This window comes from Sphaerodactylus townsendi, linkage group LG10, assembly GCF_021028975.2.
Source record: "Sphaerodactylus townsendi isolate TG3544 linkage group LG10, MPM_Stown_v2.3, whole genome shotgun sequence".
NCBI lineage: Eukaryota > Metazoa > Chordata > Lepidosauria > Squamata > Sphaerodactylidae > Sphaerodactylus > Sphaerodactylus townsendi.
Genome location: NC_059434.1, coordinates 58,003,323 through 58,022,910, shown reverse-complemented (window position 1 = coordinate 58,022,910; position 19,588 = coordinate 58,003,323). Strand labels below are relative to the sequence as shown.

At 41.7% G+C, this 19,588-nt stretch overlaps 1 protein-coding gene across 7 annotated transcripts in view; it reads right to left on the bottom strand.

The window, feature by feature from the left end:
• Positions 1–3,561: 3,561 nt before the first annotated feature.
• Positions 3,562–19,588, bottom strand: part of ANKRD50 (ankyrin repeat domain containing 50) — a 55,170-nt gene continuing 39,143 nt past the window's right edge. For all 7 annotated transcript variants that reach the window (XM_048509319.1, XM_048509320.1, XM_048509323.1 and 4 more), the window contains 2 exons: positions 8,681–12,231; positions 3,562–7,052 (listed from right to left, as the gene is read on the bottom strand). In XM_048509319.1, coding sequence (XP_048365276.1) covers positions 8,684–12,231 — 3,548 coding nt within the window. In that variant the 3' untranslated portion in view covers positions 3,562–7,052; positions 8,681–8,683. The remainder of the gene's footprint in view (positions 7,053–8,680; positions 12,232–19,588) is intronic.

Sequence of the window (19,588 nt, the reverse complement as noted above, 5' to 3'; positions counted from 1 at the left end):
ATCACCTAAGACAATTTCCTATCCTTCAGTTGAATTTTCTATGTTATCAAACCACATATTAACTACTTGTACAGTTGTGCCAACATTTTACCAGCTTGCTAGCCTAGTATGGAGAGTTATATGTTACAGTGCAATGAAAGTGGTTGACATAGAGCAAACAACTCATCTGGAGGAAATTGTAACACAACTTGAGCAACAGACTAATGTAAAAATTTGAAGATAGTGCTAGAGGATAGTTGTGTAGTAGAACAGCTATATTTGAGTCTAGTGGTGCCTTAGAGAACAACAATGTTTTCAGGGTATAAGCTATTGAAACAAAAAGCTCCCTTTGAAAGATACCTATCTGACAAAGGTATTTTCATACCTTGAAAATATTGTTGGTCTCTAAGGTGCTACTGAACTCAAATCTAGCTGTCCAATTCGTTTAATTTACATTACAGTATATAGTGGCTAGCTGGCTATGATTTCTATTTACTCTAAACAAACATATTCAAAATTAAAAAATGGAACATACAGCCGCTGATAGACAAGAAATATGTGTGCATGTATTAAGACAATATGCTAAAAATGGCATTTCCAGATCAAAACTAAGAGAGCCAAAGCTGATATCTTTAGCATATTTCCTTAAAAATCCTGTTTGAAATTAATGGCATCACGTTTGAATGCCCTCAAAGGTCTGATGCATCCAGATTTTCTAGTCAGAAGCAGAAAAAGGAATGACAGATTAATACCTTGAATACTATGGCAATCTAGCGGCTAAACTCCATCAACACATATTGGAGTGTTATGAACTTGTGAAAATATATCAGCTCAGTTTACAAACCCTTCACCGCTTCCCCTTCTTAGATGTCATTTTGCCTTTGCCTAGATGGGGTTAAACAAATGTCATTCTTGTGTTCTATAAAAGCTAAATAGAAATACCTCCTTGGAAAAGCTTTGGTTGTTTCATGGTTTCTGGTAGCACTTTGAACTTGCTTGCCCATTATCTATATCAGTGGTGGCGAACCTTTGGCACTTCAGATGTTATGGACTACAATTCCCATCAGCCCCTGCCAGCATGGCCAATTGGCCATGCTGGCAGGGGCTGGTGGGAATTGTAGTCCATAACATCTGGAGTGCCAATAGTTTGCCACCACAGATCTAGATAAAGATCCCTAAGTCACATGTTCTGCTTCCCCTGATTGGCAAGTATATCTATTATCCAAGCTAGCTAGGCTGTGAAAGTGGGAATATGTTTTCCCCAACATTGAGCTTATTTTCCCCAAATTGATCGTGCTTCTGTGCAAATATCCTGAACCCAAGTTAGTTCACACATCTAAGAGTACACATGAAAAGGAGCACATGTGGTAACAATTGTTCTATCAAGCCAACATTAAATAAATGTTCTGACTTAATTTATGCCAGAATCTAGGATCCTGCTATGTTTACTATTGGTCTTAAATGTTCAGGCACAGATGGGTTTTCTAGTCAAATTCCCACAATGCAACATGCACAGAAAGCTGGCTTCTGATATCCTTTTACCCATTCTGAACTCAGCGTTGATATGCCACCTCAGCATAAGTATCTTATAGCTTTTGCTTGTTGTCTGAGGGGTCACAGATTTACCTTTATGGATGGTCCTGACATGAAGCTAGTAGGCTAGGGCATTTTCCCCACGGCCAAAATATCCTGGGATAAAGAGGTGAATCATCCCGGTTCGCCATGATTTCTGCATGGCTTCTAGGTCTAATTCGGGCCCGCCCTGCGAGATTTCCCTTATCCCGTGCCTTTCAAAAAATGATAAAATTGGGGGTTCTTTATTGTGCTGTTTAATAATAATCAGGAAAAAATAATAATGCAATCCTGCCCAGACTATCTATCTCCCTTTAGTTTAAAAGGGAGCAAAACTTTGGCTCATTATTGTTTCCATTTGGAATGAATGAGACATTTAAAAATCTCTTGCAGAGAAAAGTAGCTAGAAAATCTATCATCGGTCCATTTCGCCATATGGTACCCGGAGAAGAATTTAATAGAGCACCTTGCATTTTATCCAACGCTTAACTGAACTATGTCAGAGTAGTCTGGGGAAGGGACAGAGCAAGAACACCAGAGACTTCTATCCCTATCACCTTCAAAGTAAATAATAGACAGAACTTTGATTTATATTCCCCTGAGCCAAACAATGGGAGTCATTGAAAACATACACAAAAATATGGAAGTCCTGAAAACTTATGAATTATACAGTGAGATATAATAAATATGCACATGCACCATGAACCTTATCGAGTTGATAAATAAAAGATTATACACAACTTCTTTATACACAACTTTTCTACTTTATCAAAGATTATACACAACTTTCCTTCTTTATCAAAGGATAAAGAAGAAGAAGAGTTTGGATTTATATCCCCCCTTTCTCTCCTGCAGGAGACTCAAAGGGGCTTACAATCTCCTTGCCCTTCCCCCCTCACAACAAACACCCTGTGAGGTAGGTGGGGCTTAGAGAGCTCCGAGAAGCTGTGACTAGCCCAAGGTCACCCAGCTGGCGTGTGTGGGAGTATACAGGCTAATCTGAATTCCCCAGATAAGCCTCCACAGCTCAGGCGGCAGAGCTGGGAATCAAACCCTGTTCCTCCAGATTAGATACACGAGCTCTTAACCTCCTACGCCACTGCTGAAACCTGTGCAAAGAGTTATCGTTACAACATATTAAATTGGCTTGCAAGATCTACACAGAATGCCTACGAACCTTAACAAAAAGTTTTTAAAAAATCATTGCCCCCAGAGTATGGATTTTCTAGTGTGTATCTTATTTCATACAGTGGGACTATCTTTGTCGCTGAAAGGACTCTGCACCCATGCCAAGATCATTGCTGTTTTTCTGAGGTCTTCTGCTTGGAAAACATCATTTACTCTGCCATCATGGAACTGTGCAAACCACAACACAAAGTATCCTAAAAACATATTTAAAAGAATACCTAAATAGGGAAATAGCTGCCCTGTTGGTGTCTGCAATTCCAATCCAGTTTCTTGATTCCTGTACAGGAATGCCAATAACCCATTAACAATAGGAGCCACAATCTAGCATAGAGTTAGGTATAGCAAATGGAGGCGTCTTAAACAAGCCAAATTCTGTGACGAGTTGAGACCATTCTCTGATATGAAGACTAATGGTACAGGTCTGGTGTGCTAGCCAGTGTTCCAGTCCTGTCATGAGAACCTTTTTCTCTTTAAACATTGGCAAATGAATACTTCCTCATGCTAATTTTCTAGTGAGATAGTTTCTGCCCTTTCACAAACTCAGCACAAGGACATCTCAAATTCTCCTTTCTTTAATTTCACATTAAATCGACATGATTTTATGCATATACAGGTGTGCAAATGCATTGGAAATACATGAGGACTAGTACTGGGTAAAAAAAGAGGGACAAGCTGAACTGAAAAGAATGTGCCATGGTTGTGCTAGCATAGACACGTCCAGATTATCCAATACATTTCAATACATTTCTCAAAAATATTTAGGAATGCTACTTCCAAGAATAGTGGTGGTGGTGGTGGGGACACAAAATGAAAACAAATGTCTGCTGAAAAGCAAATATATTTATTATGCACTTTCATATACATAGGGATTTTTTGCTTAATATAATACAAGAAATAAAATAAAAATTTTACAATGTGAAATTCAATGTACATTATAGGCTATTTACACCCAGTTCATGAAAACAAAAACAGTCTTATCTGTGCACCATGGTATTTGAAGAGTTCCAATGGAGGATGTCAGGCATCAACAGACATTTGCATAGCAGCGTTAACTGACAAGAGAAAACTGTGTGGTAAATAAATCAAAGCCATTTTTCCAATACTGACCTTGACAAGGGCTGAAGGGGATAACTATACCATAACATTTGGACAGAAAAAATTTGCCATTTACTTCCTGTTTAAGGCAGCTTCCTTGGCATGCACATGGTACAGATATGAACACTCCCAGTCATAAATCAGGACCCCTTCCGTACTTTCCTAATGTGATGGCTTTGGAGAAGATAGAGATAAGATGAAGGTAAAAGAGGACAAGACATACAGAGAGTCATGGAATGGTGAAGGTGGATGGTCTCCAATTCAATCACAGTTGATCAGTCCTGCCAAGTCACAGTTTAGCAGAACTGAAATGTACCCAACAAGTCACAATAAGAACAACAACCCAGAACTGTCATAATTTCAAAATAATTACTTTCTGGGAGTGGCAATATATTAAAAAGCAAAGACTAAAGCAATGCGGAACAATCTCACACTCTTGTCAAAGGGATACTTTTAACAGAGAGAAAAAAAGCATGCTATTTTCCAAAGCATCTCTGAAAATGTGCAGCAACGTTTAATTTTGATTTTGGAAGGTGTCAGCTAGACCTTTACTTAGCTGTTCTGTGCGTTGGGATGTTTAACCCCATCAGCTCATTTTAATTTCAGTATTATTCAGCAACATATAGCCTCCTTATGAAAAATGGCCAGAAGCTTTATCCTCTGTTGATCTGGTACACAATATAATAAAGCAATACAATTAAATAAACGCAATTGCAGGAACAGCTTATCCAGGAGGAAGACAATCCTTTGGGGTATCTTTCTACAAATCATAATGTATGCCTATTAAGAAGACAACCTTTATTCTTACGTGGTGTTGCATACGCCCAGTACATGAGGTTCAGAGCAAGCTGGCAGTAACATTTTAGCACCCTTACTGAAGCCATTAATATCATTATGGAAACTATCTGCAAGAATATCCAAGTATTTATTTTATAATTCTTCTGAAAGATACAAAGTTCCAATTCACGTTAGAATTACCAGTAAATAGCAATATGTCTGCTGTTATGGTAAGCAAGGGAGATATGGCATATGTCAGGAACCCCAATGGCATATGTGGTATTCCTTAAGGATACTGAAAGGCTTTAAATGTGACTTTGTGCGCACTCTCAGTGAAGGCAGGCCATCCAGTGTTGGAGCAAAAACCAGTTTCAAATCAATCAGCAGCATCCTGAAGGACACTCCCCCCTTTCACGTCTGGAACAAATGGCAACCCTTCACTTATATAGGAACCATTAAGGGGTTGTGCTTGGGGACACACTGGGAGATCAAACTGCATTCTTTCCCAGGTGACTCCCACCATATACATATATGGACACTTTTTTCTATATACTTTTATTAACCTCCAGCTACAGAAAATGTTTTATTTACATCTGATGATACAGAAGCAACTGAGGCTAAGTAAAACCCAATTTTACAATATTTTGAAAGAGCACATGAATCTGATTTACATGGAGTCAGATCACAGGTCCCTTGAGACTAGCATTCCGACAGGCAAAGCTGATAAGAGCTTCAAGAGAATGACTTTCCCAGCCTTGTTGGGTCACTGATGCTCACTCTTGTGGCCCATGGAGGGCCATATTGGCCATTACTATCAACCCAACGAGCCACATTTACTTCTATTCCTGGCATGAGGCATGAACCTCGGGGAAGCTCATAGCTTACATGTTCCTCCAGCAGTGGTTTTTTCAAAATGGAAGGCACTTGCCAACCATAACCTACTGGGTAATAACCTTGACCACTTTCATAAAAACCATGAGGAATATGCCACATTCAGCAACAATGCTTAGAATATCAATATGTGGCTCCTGAGCCACTGACTGAGTATCCCTGTGTTAGGCAAATAATTAAAATGAAGCAATCCTAATCAGCTCTGCTCAGAAGCAAGCCTGATTTTATTTAGTGGGGCTTACTGACAGGAAGATGTGCATAGGACTGCAACTGGTATGATAGAGAATGAACATGAAACCCTCTGCAAGCAAATCATGTGGGTTTGGCACTGGGATAGGTGTCCTTTGTCAACAAACCTGGAGCTAGATAAGATGCTGATTGAAGAATGCTTGAACAGGTATTTGAGTGCTTGCCTGGTAATATAGGCAGAATTCAAATCAATCTCATTAAGTGGGCAATTTGAGAACTGGTCCTGAGATCTAAACATTGCTGCCTTATGGATCCACTTTTACAATGGTAGGTGTGGTGAACTGTACCATAATCTTCCCTCCACTACTGACCAGACATAAACAAAACACTTTATCTTACACTGTCACAAGATTTGCCTGACAGAACATTTTGAACTACAGAGGACACGGATTATGCATGATGGCAACGCAGGTGCAGGGAACAACCCTCTGACACTCAATTCACATGTTCAAAATCAGAATCAGGTGTTGTGTGTATGTGCGTTATCACATGGAGAACAATGTGTGAATCAACTCCTCCTGTGCTACATAATCTGGCATTTGTCTTGGACTGCAGAAGTAGCTTTTGGCCAGCCAAAATTGCATTCACTGCTGCTGGGTTGGCACTGCTTTTCTGGGGATTCTTGACAGCCTTTGCGTGGACCATGTGAGCCTTTCCCTAGTGTGCTGCATCAAAAAATTGAAAGTCCTGTGGAACCTTGAAATATAACCACTTCAGACTTAGGCCACAACCCTGCTGATGCAGAACAGAAGTAAGTGAGTGGAACAGTTGGCTTTGGTGCAACGGGTCTTTAACAATGTCTGTTATTAAAAGTGGTTAGTCTTTAAGGTGACACAGGAAACCAATCATCTTTTGATACTTCTGATTTTCTTTTGCCACATGAATACAAAATAAATACAGAAAGCATTGCTTTTCAATATACAGTCCACTGTGGCATGTGTACACTGATCGAGCCTTCTTGAACAGGAAATTCAAAATTCCTAGCACTTACAATTTTTATCAGCTGTGTCAGAGAAGTACAGCATATATTGTTCTGCTACTAAGAAAGAAAAAAAGTGCTTATTCTTTGTAGTAGGTACTGAATACACAACAAAAATATTTCCAAATCACAGGAGGTTACATGAAGAAGGCAGCCTTAAACTTTGAGGCAAATTACAGTAATCAAAGTAACTGTACTGCAGCGATCACATTCGTAATTTTCAAGGTGGTTCTACAAGCATGACATGCTTTAATCCCAGCCCAGTTAACAAATCAATGCAGGCAGAAGCTCTTCATTCGATTCATGACGTTATGGAACTGTCCTAAAAAAAAGCAAACAAACCCAACAAATTAAAATATTATATCACAACAAGATATAATAACAAACATGATTAAACAGCTGTCATATCATTGATATAAACAGTGATCTGTAGAAGTCCTCACACTTTCATTCTGCTATTTGTTTATCAGGGACTGAACAAAAAAAAAATCCCAATTGGCTGGAATTAGAGAAGACATAGAGCTTTTGCACAGGATGATACTGAAGAAAACAAGATCACCATATGGAGTTTTCTCCTCCCCCCCCCCCCCCCCCCAATAATATTACCTTGTCCATTGCATTTACCACAACTCCATGTTCCAGCAACACCCACCACTGGTGGAGGTATGGAAATATGGTTGATAAAGAAACAGATGTTTAGTGGGCCTAAACATTATGGGCAAGTTAATGCTGAAAAGAACTTGGCTCTTTTAAAATCATATATCTGCTCACCAATCTTTTTCTGGCTGAGAGATGGTTGCAGTTTGGAAGAAAATTCGGTATTCCTATTTTGTGGGATACTGATTCTGCGGACTAATATTCAGCTACCTTAACTATACACCTTAACTACCTTAACTATACACAAACATATATGTTTATTAAGTTAAATAAAAGAGACGTTAGCTTAGCTTAAGAAAATGGTACTGTTAACCTTTTACAAAATAACATTTGTAATGCATAAATGCTTAAAGCAGACTTAACCTACATGCAATTACGGCACACTCAGAATGACTCTGATCTTTCTCTTTGATCAACAGAAGCTGCTGTCTGTATAGCTTTAAAACAGTATCTTGATCTACATCTGCCCCATTTCTTGTTTAGGAATAATGTCATGTTTTCACCATACTCTTAAGAATTCATTCTGATCATATTTTTTACAGCAAGTAGTGTGAACTGAAATAAACTAGCATTTATGGCTCACAGGCCCAGGCCTATGCATGCTTTAATAAGCACTTGTTTCTAGGGAAGTAAAAGTTTTCCACTGTGCATTGTTTGCTCACCTACAATGGGCATGTTTCAGAAACACTTTGTAGGTACAGGGCAGCTCGGTTCAAAGCAATCCATTTGACTAACCTCCAGGTGTAGCCTGAATATCTCTGGAATGACATGTGATCACCAGACGGCTAGACGAATCACCAACTGATTCATGGGGACCTTGTCCATGAGGCATTCTAGGCAGGAGGTGGCAGAGATAGTTTGCCATTGCCAACTACATGGCAACCCAGGTCTTCCTTGGTGATCTCCAACCCAAGTAGTGACCATGGCCAACCCTGCTTACTGGAAGTCCCAAGCTCTGATGAGCTGGGTCAAAACTGGGCTAGTAAGGCTGTATTTAAATAGATTGAAACACGGAAGGAAAACAAGTAACTCATGCTACCATCTGAAATATTTAAGAACTTAGAACAGTAGCAAAGGGTTTGACACTGGAGGATGAGGTAGTGAATGGTTTATATGAGCATGGACTGATCAGTCAACAAAGAATGCAGCGGATTAGTCAACATCAACCATGACCCAACTCAATGCAGTTATGCAATGCCTCTGGTAAGGGCATGGGGTCCCTTCCTCCCTTGGTTGTTGCTCACCATTTGCACCCCCATTCCTGCCTATCTGCCACACCTGAAATCAGCTCACCTTTTATAATGGTGTTTCCTTCTTATAATTGAAGCTTGGGTCATTCCCCTCTAGTTGGAGTTTTAAGGCTTGTTTGAGGCTTAGTTCTGTCTCTGCAGAAGGGTAGCCTTCCAAAACCTCCTGGTGTCCCCGGTCCTGTACTGTACGTGGGACAGAAACTCTGCCAAGAAACACCTGATTGCTCTGAAGATGGTAATTTGGGTTTGTCATTATTCCATTTCTCTTTTTCTGTTCCCCACTTTGTTGATGGATCAAGAACTGCTGTTGTGATCGGCAGATTTCTTGCTGAACGGGCGGGACCAAAATTTTGCACTGACTGTCTGTAGGCATTGATTTAAGTGGCACACTGGCTCCACATTTGGCAACAGGTATCCGTCTATCAAACTGAGTCATTTCATATTCTAGGACTTTTGGTTGAGAAGCTATAGTCTGTTTCACTTTTCTTCCTGCAGACCCAGATTTGCTAGAGTTTTCTGTTTTCCCTGTTTTGTTTGCTTTTGTTGATTTCAAGCTGGGTTTCACTTGGCTCCACTCAAATTCACTATTTGGTGAACTATGATTCTGACTTAAGGAATGGGTAGTGGAAGAAGGTGAAACAATGGACTGCCTACTTCTACTGCGAGGCAATGAATGCTGCTGTATTTGTTCTGTAAAGGACAGACTATGGAAACTATCAATAGGTACCGTCTGGGCAGTTGCTGTAGATGAGGTGGTGCGAAGAGAAGAGTTTTTTGAGCTTTTGAGGGAATTATTGGATAGAGAAGACTTCTGCCGATCCACTGTTGAATCGGGAGATTCAGAAGGAGAACTAAAAGCATGCCCTGGCCCATTTGACAAGCCACGCAAAGCAGGCTGCATATCTCCTCCCCCAGTGCTCCCTGAACTATTTGATTTTATTGTTAAGGATTGCATTTTTGAAGATACTGATTGCAAAGGTTTTTGCTCCATTGTATGGACTGGAGAAGGAGTGCAGCCATTTAAAGTAGAAGCACCATATTTTTCCAATAACTTAATGATCTGCGTGTGCCCATTTTTTGCAGCCACACGCATAGCTGTGCGCCCAAATTGATCTGCGTGATTTGGATCAGCACCATGTTCCAGTAATAGCTGCACAACGTCAATGTGCCCTTCTTGGGCTGCAATGCAGAGTGCAGTAGCACCTTGATTACACGTATGATCAACTAAAGCTCCATGCTCAATCAAAAGCTGAACTACCTTGACGTGGCCTTGCCATGCAGCAGACTGTAAAGCTGAGCGCTTCTCGTTGTCTGCTGCATTCACATCAGCATGGTACGTTATCAACATCTGTACCATCTCTACATGGCCCTGCCAGCAGGAAACATGAAGTGCCGTCCTTCCTTCAGCATCACTCGCTTCTACATTTGCACCATTTTCTAAAAAATATTCAGCCATTGTGAGCTGGTTTTCTAAAGCCAAAATGTAAAGTGTTGGCCGGCCATCGGCATCTTTGTAGTTCACATCAGCTCCATGACTGAAGAGCAGCTCAACTATATCTCTGTGACTTTCTAAAGCAGCAACCCGAAGAGCATTTCTCCCATCATACCCTCTGTGATCAATGTTAGATTTATTTTCCAGTAAGGTCTGCACGCAATCATAGTGACCTTCTTGAGCTGCCAATATGAAAGCTATCCGCCCATCATTATCAATTTCATTTGTTCGAGCACCTTGTTCTATAAGCGCTTCACATATTAATCTGTGTCCTTCAAAAGCTGCCATGTGCAAAGGCGTCCATCCTGCATCATCTCTATGATTTTCATCTAATCCTCTATCCAGCAGAGTCCGTACTACTTCAACATTACCTTGTGCAGAGGCTATGCTAAGAACAGTTCGTCCTTCACTATCAATGCTATCCACAGCTGCCCCCCAAAACAGCAGAGTATTTACAACTGAAGCATGACCCATTGAAGCTGCAGCAAGAAGTGGTGTGCGACCATTGTTATCAGTATGATCCACATCCGCTCCACCTTCCAGAAGTAAGTCAACAACATCTACATGCCCTTCGTAGGCAGCGACCAGCAATGGAGTCATGCCATCTTTGTCACAATGGTCCACCTCAGCACCCCGATCAATTAAAAGGCTCACAACTGAAGCATGTCCTTTACTAGCAGGTACACAAAGAGCGGCAACAGATAGAGCTGTCCTTCCATCCACATCTTCATGGTTTACTTCTGCACCATGGTCCAGCAGATGCTCCACAATCTCTTTATGTCCCATGTACGCTGCAGCAATTAAAGCAGTTCTGCCTTCATTATCTGCTTTGTTGACCTCAGCGCCATGTTGCAACAGATTCAGTACAATATCTTCGTGTCCTCCCCAGGCTGCTGCTCTCAAGGCTGTCCGACTATCTGCATCTGCACAGTCTACTTTCACTCCAGCATAAAGGAGTGCAGAAACCACCTCAGTGTGCCCACCCCAAGCTGCAGATCTCAATGCAGTCCAACCATCATGATCTGTGTGATTTATATTAGCACCGCACCCAATCAAACAATTGACAACCTTGGTATGCCCCTGCCGAGCAGCTAAAGTAAGTGCTGTCTGGCCATGTGTATCTTCAACCTCTAAATCTGCTCCTCTGGAAACAAGCAAATTGACGACATCGAGATTGCCACTATATGCAGCGTTAGCCAACAGAGTTCTCCCATTTGAATCACACTGGTTTACTGAAGCTCCATTATCTAGCAAGGTTCGAATGGAATCTTCTCTTTCCAAAGCCTGCCGTACTATGCAAGATGTCCGATCATCTCCACTGTTGACATGAGCACCAGCTTTTACGAGCAACTGTAAAACTTCCTGTTCTTTTGGGATTAATGTTGACAGAGAATCTTTGACAGGGGTACCATTCCAGATCATCCACACAGCCAACTCAGAGGTTTCCAATTGCAAGTTTGAATTAATTAAATGCAAAGCAAATTCTTGAGCCTCCAGGGGAGATAAATCCTTTGCTCTACAAGTGTAACTCATTGCTAGCATTCTGTGTCCCTCTGCTGAATTACACAAATACTTTTGAGTACAGTGCTTTACATCCAGCAACCATTCTGCAAAACTGTAATGGAAAAGAATCTTTGTGTTTCCAAGTCCATCAACAAGAACCTTTGACAAAACATCTAGTTTCCGCTGGAAGTCTTCCATAGACAATGCCATATTTTTGGTCCATACTGCATGAAACAACTCTGTGATAGTCAAGGGTCTACAAGCAGCCAGAATTACATTCAGAATAGGCTGGACCTTTGCAAACTGTTTTCTCACAAAAAGCCTTTGACAAAGCCAAAGATAAAGGCCATTGAGTGTTCCAGGAATATCACGGATTTCTCTTAACATAATGAAGTTTTCTACTACTCCATCTAGGACACGTTCTAGGTACAGAAAACATCCACTGCTTTTAATGTGAAGTTGATTCAACATTTCTGCGGTTTCTTTTGTGAGATGTTGTCGCAGGGCTTCTTCTTGATCTAATCGATGAAGTATATACTGTTGAACATCTTTCACAATGTATGCCTTTCGGAGATCATCCAGGCTTATTTTCCGAAAGCCTATAAAAAAGTAAGAGGGGGAAAATTAAGTATTGGGGTAGATTACTTCCATACAGGCGTTACCTGTTAAGTTACAAAAGGTCATCTGTATAATAAAATGTGCAAGATGTGATCTGTACACAAACTACAGGATAGTAAATGTTTTACATTATTAGCATAGTAAATACTATGTTAAACCACAGCTTTCCAAAGTCATGGTTCTCTCTTCCTTCTTCTACAAAAAATTAGCAGTCTCCACTATACATTTCAATGGAGAAAATAACTGTGTGGTGAAGGCAGTCACCCTAAAATCAACCTTTCTTTTCCATAAAGTTAGGATAAGTCTGAAAGAATGGGCCTGAATCAATTACAAAATTTGTTTGTACAAAGACTGGTATAGCTTCCCAACATGGAGAATAATTCAATTTAGCAAACAAGCAAGCAATCTTCAGATCAATTCCCTCAAACTGTATGTCTGAAATACACACACAAACCTTATTAGTCTACTTCCCTCTCCCAGTTTCAACCATGATTCTTATATGGTACAATATCTATATAAGGCTAATACTATGCCAAGAAATGCACACAACAATGGGCTCCACAGTTTGGTCTGAAGATCCTTGCTGTAACTTGGCTTAATCTGTTTAATTTTCAGAGTGTATTAGTTTCCCCACAATACAAAAAGTGAGTTTGTAAAGTCTAATGAAGCAAATACCTCAAAGGAAGTCAAGGGTCTCAGATCTTTCAGTTTCAATGAATATTGTGGTTGTTGTGAGCCATAATAACAAAACATCAGGTTTTATGAGAATGAACCTTGAAAATATTGTGGTCTATGTTCTTCTTTTCCTCCTCCCACAGCTCAAATACTGGAGATTTCCAAGATCCCAGTAAACTGGTTTGTTCTCTTGCATACAGCAAAGAATCAGGTAGATTTTTCTCTTTTCCAAGAAAATTACTATAATGTTTATATTCTGCCTTTTCCCTGTTACTTACTGAATATTTCTAAGTTTACACTCTACAGAACACAATAAAAGAGCTCACTCTTGGCTGGAAAAGTTTACATTTAGAAGTTTATATTTTAAAAGTGATTGCATTAATAATGGGCTACTGAAATAGAATTTTGTGATGTGCGGTATAACTGAAAGAATAGTGAAAAAATAACTGTTCCTTTAGCTGAGAGGAGAAACACACTGAAGATGCTGTCAAGCCTCTCTGCATCAAGTAATGTAGCAAGAATACAGTGTGTGGTTGAAGATACGAGCTCCATGTTGCTGAGCTGAGTTTTCTCAGCTTGGGAATAATGTCAAATTTTGGCATTACTCCTAAAAGTACTTCTTTCAGACTCAGAAAACAATATACACGCTTCACATACCTTTTTTGGAAGTTGACTGAGTGAAAGAAACGGCAAAATTTCAAAGAGTTGCATTTTTTAAAAACTGCTTTATCTAGCAACTGCATCATTATAACTTCAGCTGTACTGGTTGTGGTAGGTTTTCCGGGCTGTGTGGCTGTGGTTTGGTGGATCTTGTTCCTAATGTTTCACCTGCATCTGTGGCTGGCATCTTCAGAGGCGTATCACAGTGTGTAACAGACTTCCCTCTGTGATACACCTCTGAAGATGCCAGTCACAGATGCAGGTGAAGTGTTAGGAACAAGATCCACCAGACCACAGCCACACAGCCCGGAAAACCCACCACAACCAGCTGAATCTGGCCATGAAAGCCTTCGACAATACATTCAGCTGTACTCTTTAGTGATTTGCATAAAGTTTCTGAGAGTTAGCTAATTTCTTTAAAACTTTAGATTTTAAGTCATAGATGGTCATTAAGGCCTAAATTATATTGGTGTAAAAACACACATGAACTCTTCAAGAAATACAACTCAGACAGCCAACTGTTTAAAATACAATTTTCCTACTGAGTGATAACACTGAGTTGAGTCACATGTATTACGTTTAAACCACACCAGTTCAAAGTGCTTTGCTTTCCAATAAAACATCTTAAGAGGAATCATGAGCTGGGGAAAGAGTCATAGTGGAATGCTTGATGTTATGGACAGCAGTACAGTGGTAATACTAGAATTACCATAGATTTTTCACATTAGCTGTGCAGACTGATAGAATTGACAACACTTTAATACAAAGCTTTTTCAGGAAGAATCATACCCTAAGTGCATTTCCTAAACAGGCAACAACAGATCACAAAAGGGCAATGACACTGGGTATCACTCTAAAATCCTGTCAGATTTCGCATAACTGTACATTGCTTCGCTGTCTCCCAACACGTGTACTTGTTGCCGAATTAATAAACATGCATCCATATTGGTTTCACAAAATTGCTACACACAAATATTTTCCAAATGTATTTTGTTAACTGCAGTCACTATGCAGGATTGTCTAGAATTAAAAGGAATTAAAAATCTCATCAGGAAAAAAATCTATTTTCACAATATGCAAAATACGGTAAGGACTTGATGCTAAAGTGATAGCTCAGAATAGTAATTTTAGACAGAAGAATTGTGCTAACATCAACAGTCAACAGGCAGTCATTAGATTCTGAAACTAAGGAGGATTTACCAAAGATTTATCATTTCTCCTAAACCCCTTAGTATTCACTGCTCTGAAGACAAGACCATAAATCTAACATGTATCATGAATCACCTATGACAAGATAATTTGTTAACCTACTTTGTGCTGTGGTTACAGAGAAATCCTTAGAATGTGTGAAGCTAACACAAGCAAGATGAAGGAGAGTATGAGTACAAATGATTCATAGAGTATGGTTTCCATGAGATTGGGTGACAAACCATTTTGGACTTATCTGGAAATAGAAATAGGCATCGTAAATAGATTGTTGTTATTTCTGGAAAAGATGCAAACAGCTAAACTCAGCAATATTCACTAGTGTTTTGTCAAGGGCCTCTTGGGATGCAGGAATTGCTTAGAGGGTTTCTAGCAGCTTATCTCACAGCTGATTTCGTGCTATGGCTCTAGCCTGAAAAGTCAAGGTAACTCGCAGAGGAGTTACTAATGAGCAGAACTTGGTGATGTGACACAGCCCCATTGGGCTGGATCCACCCATGGTGATCCTTGTTGACTTCCAGGCTCATTAACAGACTCTATTTGGGGACCCTATCTGGGTGGGCAGATGGCTTAGAAATGCTTTAAATAAATAAATAAATAAAAACAAAAAGCTTGGCAACGTTCCCTAGGTGGCTGGTAGATGGCACCCATCATATCTGGGTGCTTCCTCAAAAATCAACCTTTAATGGAGCCCAGCACACACAAATAAAGCTTTTGCTTACATACGCACATGCATTTATATAGATATGAGCTCAAAATCAAGAACAAATCTTTATAATTGAATGGATCCCAGTGTTTGTTTTTAAATATTATCAAATCTATTTCTACTTTCAACAATATCCTGTCACCACCATCTACCATATACCCAAGATTGCAGTTACATTTGTTTTAAATTAACCCCCCACCCCCCAAAAACAAACACCACCCTGCTTGTCAGGAAAGCTCACTCAGTTGCACAGACTGTCTCATGAATACTTGAACTCAATGTCAGTAGAGGAACCAGCACAAATTTGAGTCCCATGACCTGGCTTTTGTATTGTTTAGATTTTTTCCTATATCACATCATTTTTTACCCAATAGGAGATTCAAAATGGATTTCTTTGATTTATTAAATTGGCTTACAGCTCCATAAACAAATCTACTCCAAATTTATCTCCTGGCATCCATAGAGGTCTTGGGTTATTTAAAGAAGAATTTGGACTACGTAGATTTTCTCTGCAGAATGAGTTACCTCTCTCAAATGTTTTTATAACAATGTTAACAATACCACTGCACATTATTATCTTAAGCTCTTTGCATCCTAATCCTCTGTTCTATGGAAAATTTCAAACCAACAGCCACACTTCTCCTTCACCCAATGGATCTTAAATACGTAATCAAAATGACAAAGCAATGAGCCAGTGTTTTAAGTATGAATAATTTACATTGCCAATATATACTGATCTAAGTAGTACTAGGTGGTCATTAACATTTTATGCATACCTACTCATATGGAACTAATATCACAGCAGCAAAATATTAAATTGGCAGACCAAAAAACCCCCTCCCAGAATGAACACAACAACAGACTGGACACACAGTATACCATCAGTACTGGAATAAAAGGGAGAATTAGCGAGAACTGGTTTCACAATGAAAAGGACTCTTGAATCAGGAGACAAATTAGGATGCAAACCTTTTGGAATGCATTGCATTTGCCCAGTTTAACAATCTAACAAACTCCTACAAAAACACACACATACACATTCAGATGAGATTCTGAAAGTATAAAAAGACTTCTGAATTATTATGTTTGCCAGCTGCTTGCCCAGCTACCCACCACTTCCTATAGTTACAGTGGGAAAGAAGGAGAACTCCAGAATTATTGTGGTGTTCAAACAACACTCCAGAGATCCACCAAATCCTGATTATTTTTTAATCTAGAACAAGGGTCGGGAACCCGCGGCTCGCGAGCCGCAAACGGCTCTTTCCCGCTTGTGGTGCGGCTCCCGGCATGGCTGCACCTTCCTAGAAAGTATGTAGAATCCCCTTCCCTCAGGGGAGGGGAGAAAAAAGCAGCACCCGGCTCCGCCCCGGACTTGACAGGGCGGTGGCGGGCGCCAGCCCAGCTGCGCGTCCCTGCGGCGGCAGGCCCCGGTCTGGCCGCGCGGCCCCAAGCCCCAGTGGCGGTGGCAACGTGCCCGGCCCCGGCCTGTGGGGCAACGGGCCGAGTGTTGTGGGGGCAGGCTGCCGAGCGAGTCACAGCGGCAACACCTCTCCCGGGCCCAGCCTCACTGCAGGATGCCTCTCCCGGGCGCCTCTCCCCGGCGCGGCCTCGTTGCAGGACGAGGGGAGAAACGCCCCAGAAGGCACTGGGGCAGGATTTCAAATTCAAACCGCCAAAACAGTAGGCCTATTTGCATAAGGGGGCGCGTGCTTGAGGCGATATAGAACCTCCAAGCCTGAAGGAGCCGAGCAGACGCCTCAGGAGCTCGCTATTCAAAGCGGGTGGTGGGTGGCTGGGCACCGGCACAAGCGAGCCCCAGTGAGCTACCCAAACGACGTACGAGCATAGGACTATGGGAAACCCAACGCCGCTCATTTCCCACGCAATTCCCATTTTCTTCCCCTGCTGCTTCATCTTTTAAAAAAAGTGCCATCTTGTTGGTTGCTTCGACGCCCCCCCCCTCCCGTGTGCTGTTAACCGTCTCTAACTGAAAGGGAAGGGAAACGCCGGGGAGCGCTCTCTTCACTTCATTCCCCCGGGAGAAGCACCCAGCGATCACGCCCCCTCGGGAGGCTGAAGAGACGGAGGAGTGGCGAGCGGCGGTCCCCTCAGTCGCACCATCTCTACCTGCCCGGGGGTGCGGGGAGGATGCAGGGGAAGCCTTGGCAGGTTCGGCGCCTTTTCTTGCATGCTGAGGTGCCGCCGAATCCTTCTTTAGTCTGGGCAGCCTCCCGCCGTGACCCCCCTTTCCGATACTCTCACCCCCTCTGCCTGAAGGCTGCGCGCAGTCCCCCCCTCCGAGGAACGGGCGAGGCTGGCTGGCGGGCAGGGGTGGCGTTCCCCCTACTGCCGGGGCAGGATTTAAGGCAGGGTGGGGCGGCCGAATGAGGCTCCGAGGAGAAGGAAGAAGCTGGGGAAGGTGGAGGGTGGAAAGGAGAGCGGAGGTGCCTAGGAGAGAGGAGAAGAGAGAGAGAGAGAGAGACAAGAGAGAGGGAAATTGCTGTGGAAAAGCCCCAGAGAGGGGAGGAACAGCAGAGAAGGAGGTTGAATGTAGTAGAGAAGGAGGGGGGAGCTGAAAAGGGAACAAAAAGCTGGGTAGAAATATTAGAGACAGAACAAGGGGGAAAGGAGGAAACAGACTGGGAAAAGGTAACAATCAGAGGATTTGAAGCGGACCCTGATGAGTAGGGAGAAGTTGAGGAAAGAGGAGAGTTGCCCTTTATACAAAGCATAAAGGTAAAAAAGCAAAATACTCAAGTGTTATCTTCATTTTAAATGTCAAAAAGTATTTGCGGCTCCATGAATTTTCTTTTCTGTGGAAAATGGGTTCAAATGGCTCTTTGAGTGTTAAAGGTTCCCTACCCCTGATCTAGAACATAAACTGGAAGTGATGTCACTTCTGGCATCAGGTGCAGCCATATCCAAAAAATGTCCTAGCTGTTGCAGGTGCAGCCCTGGCAGCCCTAGGTACAAGTGTGTGCAAGTGTTTTATTGGAACTGGTACCTGTACAGATGAAGCAAAATGCTACTATGATGATGGTTTCAATGTGGTTATTGTGTGAACAGACTGTTATTAACAGCCCAATGTTATCTTCCACTCACACAATCCACAGAATTTATCACACTTGGGTTAAACTGTAATTTAAGTTTCTTAATTCAAATTAACACCCCAAAGCAAATGGTCACAACATTGGAAATCATTAGTACTAAAATCTGATGTTATCTCAACACTGAGTTTATTCAGTATGAACATCTATTCAGTTAAATGTTTTCGCATATATCTATAAAGGTTACTATGTAATTAATATAGACTTATTTTCAGTACTGATTCAAAGAGCTACTTTTGGTTTACCCAAACACTTGGTATGTCTGGTAAGATATCTGCCATTTTTCTTTGGAACTGCAGATTTCATTCAGTACAACAAACTAGCACAAAAGCCCATTTTAAATTAAAATAAAATGGGCTCAAGACGTGGGGGGGGAGGGAAGGAGGATCCAATTCTCCTTTCTCTTTACCCTAGGACCGTGGTGGCGAACCTTTGGCACTGCAGATGTTATGGATTACAATTCTCATCAGCCCCTGCCAGCATGGCCAGTTGGCCATGCTGGCAGGGGCTGATGGGAATTGTAGTCCATAACATCTGGAGTGCCAAAGGTTCGCCACCACTGCCCTAGGAGAACAGCCCCAGCCCAGCCCCAGGTGGACTTATCGAAGGCCGGTGCTTGTAGTCCTTGTTAGGGAGGTCCTGCTGTTTGTTTGGGAAGGGGCAGGCGGTGGTGCAGCAGCCTGTGTTGCTTTTTGGAGCAGGGGAGGGTGCAATGGGGAGGCTGGTGATGGGCTTGGCAGGGCAGTAGGTGGCAACCAGCTGCTGGCCTGGCATACCATTTGTTGGTTGGGGCAGTGGGAGGCTCCTGATGGGCAAGGACAGGATGGATTGTCGCCCACCAATCGGCATGCAGGACTCATGAACTGAGTCCTGTGCAGCCATTGGCTGGGGGTTCATCATCCATCCCTTAGCCAATTATGTATAAGGATGACTTTTGAATGCCTCCTTTATTTAAAAAAAATGGTCTGTTATATAAGCATGGTG